Genomic DNA, 6,874 nt, shown 5'->3' with positions numbered 1-6,874 from the left:
CATGCGTACCCACTTGCGTCGACACGGTAGTAGAAGATGGGAGACCATTTTTGGTAGGAGTCATCATGGTCATGATGCGATCGAGTGGCCGAGGACAGTGGGCCGAGGACGGGTCGCTGAGGACGAGTCATGTGGGTGGTCAACGCGGTGGCACCCATTCGCATGACCTGGCAGCTAGACATCTCGTCGGTTGCCATGTCGGACATGAGGACACTAATATTGTTTCGTGCAACATCAAATCTGTGCAAATCAAACCTGCGCATCGCATTAAGCGCTCAGCGCATGGTTACTTCCTATCCTATTCTTCTCTCGCGTGTACATACGTGGCCTAGTTGCGCGTGGGCCCCGGCGTCGAATTCCGACGCACGGACGCGGTGATGTTGCTCGACGTCGTCGTCGACGGTCGGCGTACCGTGGGCGTGCCACCCGACGCCCGCAACAAAGGTGTCGGTGCTGCGGGCGGCGCCGCATCCGGTGGAAGCTGAATGTTCTTGAGCACCTTGGTGTTGTACGACTTGCATTCTTCGTATTGGCACTACGCGACGCGTCACTTCATGTGGATCCCCAAAGGAACGTTGTCTACCTTGTGGTAGACAAAGTGAAATTTGGTCTCCGACTTGCGCTCGCAGTCGCTGCAGTAGATCTGCGATCGGTAGTTGGCGTACTCGGGCGGCATTTGCTCTTGTGCAAGAAGGTCGTCAATGCGTGCAAAGTAGGTGCGCATGTCACCGAGGGACTTGGAGCACAGCGGGCAAATGTAGTTGGTCTAACGAGGTATGAGACCTCGTGGCTTCGACAACTGGCGCTCGTACGAGTGTGTAGTCTTCGTAGCAAGCGACGTGCATGCAGTGCCCGCACGGAAGGAACATGACGGGCGTCGTCGACGTAAACATGTACACGTGGCAAATCGGGCAGTCCGACTCGAGGGACCGCTCGACGCACTTGTGCTTCTTGAGCGTAATGCTCATGCACGCGTTGCACTTGTCGCAGTGGAAGTAGTCGATGCCAAGGCCCTACGGAAGCATGCGATGGCACAAAGTTGCATATACGATGGTGTCTACCTTGCCGATGCGGCAGATGCGGCACTTTTCGCAGTGGTAAATGTCCTTGGTCGGGTCGTCGTCGTAGAACTTGCACACGTCGCAAAAGTAGCGAGCAAACTCCATGCCACAGGCCGCGTTCGTGCACGTCTTACCGACCGGCTAATGGCGCAGAGAAAGGCGTGGGTGTGCTATTGTGACTAGAATCGTCTACCTGGACGGTATGGCACTGCATGCACGAGATCTTCTCGGTCTCGTACCGATCAAATGTGTGCTTCTCAGCCTCGTCTATAATGTAGTACATGTTGGGTCACACGTTCTTTCTTGTGTAGAGGTCTAGTACCATGGCAGAAGCGGCACGAGTAGAACTTGTTGCAACACTTGGCGTACAGCTTGCACTTGCGCCTGCGCACCCACGTGAGTGCCACCCTGTCGTTTACATATCGTCATCGCCGTACTGGTAATGCTGGCATCCCATGATGGTCTTGTCTGCATCCTGTGGCCAGTAAAGTGAGCTTCCGGGAGCGGGATGGGCACAGAAAGCGTACATGGTACGTGACGACGGTCCGGTCGGCGTCCGTGATCGGCGTCTCGGGCTTCTCGACAGCCTTGGGCGTCAAGCGCTCCTGCGCTTCGTTCCATTGCTGCATCATAAGCTTCTGCATCCCGTCCGCCTTTTCCTTCGGCGTCAGCGACTTGTTGGTCTGTATCTCGAGGATCTTGGCCTTGAGGTTCGCTTGCGGGTTCTACGAGCATGGACGATCCATACCGTGTGTGCTTCATGGCGCGTCGTACCTCGGCCTTCTCGAGGGGCGGGGGCAGCGCCGTCGGGCGCATGGACGGTCGCCGCTCCGTCGTCGGCGCAACGTCGATGCTGCTGCTGGCGCCGACCTCAACCTGGTTCGGGACCGGCGCGGCCGCCGGAGTCGCATCGCCCCTGGCCAGCCCATGAGCATGGGCCCATCGTCGTCTACCTGCACGTACCGGAGCATGTTGATGGAGAGGCCGAGAAGACGCTGCATGGACCTTGGACGAGGAATCCCAAACTGGCGAACGCAAGCCCATCATAGCAGTAGGCTATTTTTAGCACTTGCGTTTGATTGGCCGACGCCGGATACGAAGAAACGGTCAATTGTGCGGTTTAAAATTCGAAATTCACCGTTTTTTTCGAAATGAATTTGCGAGATACACGGAAATACTGTTGTACTCTACGCTCGTCGTAACTGCGTCTCAAGGCACGCTACGCAAGGGACACTTGCCGCTACCATGATATATTGAGCATGCGAACGCCATTTATCACACTCCATGGCGCATCCGACGCGCAGGTGCTGCCTGGATGCTATGTCTCACACTATATAGGTCGACAGGTGCACACCATTACAGTGTACCCGACTCAATGCTGGTTCAAGCTTTAAAAATCGAGCGCACCTCTTTAATTGAATATGACCACGGTGGTTGTATTCCATCTCAAAGGTCCTGTCATATGTGATATTGTCCGGCCCCTTTGCAAACCTGTCATATATCATATCTGCAAAGCCCCGTCGTTCATAGGCGCGTCACGGGCTGACAAAGCGGGGTGGTCGAGACGGGCATTGTGCAGACCTTGACCCATGTAATACGAAGCCCTACGCGGTGCTAACCACGCAGCGAGTTGGTAATATAATCGCTGCAGCTTCGTCAAGCCGCCGGGCGTTACGAGCGGACGGTATCCGGTCCGGATACTACAGCTACGGAAGGGTTTGCTACCGATTAGGATTTCCTTGGCAAGGGCAGCAGCAAGAGCACGCAGGACGATGAGTGGCACGAGCGACAAGCAGCAGCGCAAGACAATCGCCGAGTGGATCGACAAGCTACAAGCGCGGGACACGGAGAAGCAGGCCTTCGTCGCGCTCGCGTACGTTGTTCATGCGGCGACAAAGGCGACTGACGCCCTCTGTAGAAGCGCGATTCCGCATCTCGCCGCCAACTCGGTGCCCAAGGTCTTACTCGACCTCGAGCGCAAGCACCCGGTACGAGCCTCTTTGCATGGCCTACCGTGATGAGCTCATGGACGGCGCAGGATCCGGTCTTGATGTCAACGCGTGAAAACGTCGTGCTCTTGATCGAGCTCATGTGCACGACGCAAGCGCCTGCGTGCGCCAAGCTCCGCAACAGAATAACCGCCTACTTGAACCGGCGTCTGCGCGACAAGCGAAGCAAGGTGACAGACGCATGCGTTGGTGCGGCCGGCGCGCTCGCGCTGCATGCGCTACCGTTCTTGCCGCCGTCCGAGCTCGAGACGATTGTCCAGCCATTCTGGACCGAGGTGCACATCATGAACGACGGCGCAGCGCGCTGCCTCGGCGCCATCTTCTATCCCTCCAGCGGAGACGCCGCGCTGCTCGCAGCCCACGCGGCACGCGCGATGGGCTATTTAATCTCTTTTTTGCCACAACTGATGGCCAAGTTGCACGGCAAGATTTACGCAACATACTCGCCGATCTTTCACATCCTTCTGCGCATCGTCGTTCTAATTCAAGACGTTCCGGCGTGCGTCGAGCTCGCGACGGCGATGGCCGACGCCATCCCAAGCCTCGTCACCGCCATCGACGACGTCCTACACGTTGGCCAACGCGACGACTGGCTCAATCGCAAGCGCGGATTGGACCTTCTTGGCGCCCTCGTAGCTTGCTTTGGAAGCCACACCACCGTCGTTAGCCTCCAGGTAGTCGTATCATCCTATCTCAAAACAGATCGATCCTACCTCAATCCGTCATGACGCGTAGGCAAAGCTCATGCAATTGGCCGAGCGGGGTCGGTCCGACTATGTACGTGCCGCCAATTTGCTACTACATTCGAGCTCAGCCGTTGCCATAGGCGTCACCTGTGCGGGAAAGCGCGTCGGCGCTGTTGACGCACCTCGGCCCGCTCCTCCGAACGAGCCAGCCAGACCACGGGAGCACGGATGTCGCGTACGCTGCACTCCACCCGGTGCGGCCGTCGAGCCCGAGTCCGCCGAGCCCGGCACGATGGGTCTCGTCGAGTCCGTCCAAGCCGACGTCGTTCAAAAAGCCATGAGTTCCACGGCGCCGCTTGTCGACGCTCCTCGCCCCATTCTCGTCGCTCGCGAGGACAACCAGACGAGCCAGGCGTTTGCCGACAATGCGCGGGTCGCGATGGAAGAAGGCAATATGGAGCTCGCGCTGCGCATCGCGCTGCTCTCGGAAGACCACAGTTTGCTCTGGAAGGTGCTGGCGTTCGCGCAGCCGTCCGTCGCGCTGCTGCGAAAGACGACGCTCGACGCGCTCTGCATGTCGTTTGTCGACTATTTGGCGGCGCCCGAGAAGGCCGACGTGATCTTCCCATGGATCTCGTGCCTCGTCAAGCTCGACGGCTACGTCAACCTCGTCGACGCGCGCGTGCTGAGGGAGCTCAAGACGCAACTCGCCAACTTTGCGGCGCCGTCGGCCAAAGAGAGCTTGATTGCAGCCCGGCTGTACGAAGAGCTCGTGCCCTCGCCGATCGACGACGAGTAGAAGCGTTGGATAGATGATGATGGTAGTCGGATGACGTCAACACGATTCCTATCTCGTCGACAAGACATGTACAACTTTGTTATCGTAGATCGGACCATCACCAGCGACGAGCGTGCTTCAAGAGAGACCATCATGCAGCAGCAGCACGTCGGTGATTCAGTGCTCTGAATTCGACTTCAACTTTACCAAACCGCGCAAATTTTGAATTTGGTACACTGTAGCCCACACTTGTACGACGTGTCTGCGCAGAGGTATATGAGTCGAGTGCTGGCCCTTGCCTTGGGTATTATGCAGACATGAGCGCACTCGCAGAGTACTTATCTCGGTGGTAATGTGGGTCAAGTGGCGACGGGCGCCGAGTACTGCTGCTAGCGGGTGTGCCACAAAACGGCATTGGATTGGATAAAATGATGCGCATCGTCGCCCTCGGATTGGCTCGATGAGCAAGATCGTTCCGCGCACCGATTGGCCAAATTCGTTTGGCTTGCGCGCCGCCGATTGGCCATTGTGGCGCATTCATAATGAGCTCGAAAAACGCCAAGCGGCAATGGGACCAGACGATGGCGTCGAGCGGCCTTGCGCTGCCGACGGCGCCCCGGAAGCGCAACTCGGGTAGGAACCTCATGGAGCATGGCCATGCGCTCTATGGATGCATGGGCAGGGCGTGCGGTCAAGATCAGCAAGGCCATGAAGCATGTCGACGAGGAGACGCGCAAGCAGGTCCGGAATGCCCGCTTGGACGCGCTCGAGGCCGACAACTACGTCGAACCCACCGAGGACGGTGACGACGAAGACCTGTACATCGAAGACGACGCTGTGGGCCCCAAGAAGTCGTCGAAATCGAGGGCTAAAGGCAAGGCCAAGGCGCCGGTCGTGCCCATCTCGAGCTCGGGTCGGCGGCGCGTCGTGCGCAAGGTCAAGAGCCTCGCCCAGCTCGTCTTTGAAGAGGTTGTCGACCTATGATACATCCTCTATCATGGCGCTCATCTATTGCAGTGCGGGACCGGCGAAGGCCTCGGCCCCAACTACGTCACCGCCGCGGTCAAGCCGGCCACGACGCCGCCCCGCAAGTTTTGCGTTGTATGCGGATATCCTTTTGACGTCTTCTGCCTCTATGACAGGATTGACCACGTTCCTTGACAAGCAAGCGCACGCTTTTCTCCAACTACGCGTGCGGACGGTGCGGCTCTCGATTTTGCAGCGTCAAGTGCGGCGACCAGCACCGAGAGACGGGCTGCTTGAAGTTTAGCATGTAGTAAGTAGAAGCGTCGTCTACTTGTGCAACTCGTACTGCAGCGATGCAATGTCGTGGACCTTGGTGACCGGCACGCCGTCGTCTTCGGTGATCCGGTGCGGGTCGGGGCACTCGCCGTCGTCGACGTCGTCGTAGTACTCTTGGCGGCGCGTGATTTTGAAGTCGTCGACGTGGATCGTCTCGGTAAAGGCCGTGAGCTCGGCGAGCGACGTCGGGCCCTGCGCTAAGGCGTAGCGCACGAGCTTCTTGGTCGCCTTGAGGACGTCTAGGATACAAAGGACTGCATCGGTCGCCGCTTCGACGTATCGTCCGCACCTCCAAACTGCATGAACGTGGCCTGGCTTCGGTGCCAGATTTGATCCATCTTGAGAAATGCTACCGTCCATGCCATCATAGCCGGGGTCGCCTTGAAGGGAAACGAAGGGTACCGTAGTAATAGAGCTCGTAAAACGCAGACGGCTCGTCGAAAAGACGCCAGCAGTTGTCCGACGTCTCGGCAAACGACCCATCCCCGAGCTACTCGTTGCACAACACGGATAGGATGACAAGATCAAGCAAGAGACATGGACGCCTACCTTGAGCAGACCCGCAAGCATGCACGTGAGGTTGATACCTGCGACGCAGACAGGGTACCAGCGCTGTCCCGCACTCGGCACCTGGTCGGCAAAGATGTAGGCCATCTAGACAACCGTCATATCTGCATCCAGGTGGAGCATCCGACCTTGTCCATGTGCATGTGGCACACATACACGAGGCACTTGAGGCCGAGGAGGCCGCCGCCGCGAAAGTCCGTGTCCGGGTTGCTGCGCTGGAAGCCGAGCTGGAGCCAGCCGTCGCCGTCGCGCGTGAACCGGGGCTGGGCCATGCCTGGAATTACGCTTTGGCTGAAGACCGTCGTCCACAGCTCTTGCAAAAGCGCTTCGTACACCGTCTCGGAAGGCGTGCACTAGAGGATCAAGGAGACCGTTGGAACGACCAGGATACGATCGATGGTGCGTACAGGCGTCTTGAGGTCGGTGCGAAGCACGTCGAGTTCGAGGAGGACATTGGCCGACGGCAGGTGC

At 58.2% G+C, this 6,874-nt stretch overlaps 4 protein-coding genes across 4 annotated transcripts in view; 2 read left to right on the top strand and 2 right to left on the bottom strand.

The window, feature by feature from the left end:
• Nucleotides 1–328: 328 nt before the first annotated feature.
• Nucleotides 329–2,062, bottom strand: SPRG_13360 (hypothetical protein; the record flags this gene model as incomplete). Its single annotated transcript, XM_012352337.1, has 10 exons — nucleotides 329–535; nucleotides 584–766; nucleotides 813–1,013; nucleotides 1,062–1,202; nucleotides 1,255–1,328; nucleotides 1,384–1,445; nucleotides 1,499–1,536; nucleotides 1,589–1,786; nucleotides 1,836–1,977; nucleotides 2,025–2,062. 10 exons carry the CDS (start codon nucleotides 2,060–2,062, stop codon nucleotides 329–331), a joined length of 1,284 nt encoding a protein of 427 aa, XP_012207727.1.
• A 771-nt stretch (nucleotides 2,063–2,833) lies between these two features.
• On the top strand, nucleotides 2,834–4,613 carry SPRG_13359 (hypothetical protein; the record flags this gene model as incomplete). The annotated part of the gene is made up of 4 exons (XM_012352336.1): nucleotides 2,834–3,049; nucleotides 3,100–3,744; nucleotides 3,806–3,847; nucleotides 3,897–4,613. The coding sequence occupies 4 exons, from the start codon at nucleotides 2,834–2,836 to the stop codon at nucleotides 4,095–4,097; spliced, it is 1,104 nt and encodes a 367-aa protein (XP_012207726.1). The 3' UTR covers nucleotides 4,098–4,613.
• Nucleotides 4,614–5,076: 463 nt separating this feature from the next.
• Nucleotides 5,077–5,811, top strand: SPRG_13358 (hypothetical protein; the record flags this gene model as incomplete). The annotated part of the gene is made up of 4 exons (XM_012352335.1): nucleotides 5,077–5,167; nucleotides 5,217–5,503; nucleotides 5,552–5,656; nucleotides 5,704–5,811. 4 exons carry the CDS (start codon nucleotides 5,077–5,079, stop codon nucleotides 5,809–5,811), a joined length of 591 nt encoding a protein of 196 aa, XP_012207725.1.
• Nucleotides 5,812–5,827: 16 nt separating this feature from the next.
• SPRG_21281 (hypothetical protein) overlaps nucleotides 5,828–6,874 on the bottom strand; it is a gene marked incomplete at both ends in the record, with an annotated part of 1,556 nt that continues 509 nt past the window's right edge. The window contains 5 exons of the mRNA XM_012352369.1: nucleotides 5,828–6,075; nucleotides 6,126–6,185; nucleotides 6,239–6,326; nucleotides 6,386–6,490; nucleotides 6,532–6,756. Of these exons, the coding sequence (XP_012207759.1) occupies nucleotides 5,828–6,075; nucleotides 6,126–6,185; nucleotides 6,239–6,326; nucleotides 6,386–6,490; nucleotides 6,532–6,756 (726 nt within the window). The remainder of the gene's footprint in view (nucleotides 6,076–6,125; nucleotides 6,186–6,238; nucleotides 6,327–6,385; nucleotides 6,491–6,531; nucleotides 6,757–6,874) is intronic.

Source organism: Saprolegnia parasitica, assembly GCF_000151545.1.
Source record: "Saprolegnia parasitica CBS 223.65 unplaced genomic scaffold supercont2.97, whole genome shotgun sequence".
Lineage (NCBI taxonomy): Eukaryota > Oomycota > Saprolegniomycetes > Saprolegniales > Saprolegniaceae > Saprolegnia > Saprolegnia parasitica.
The sequence above is the reverse complement of the archived record's forward strand: the minus strand, read 5'-3'. Positions and strand labels throughout refer to the sequence as shown.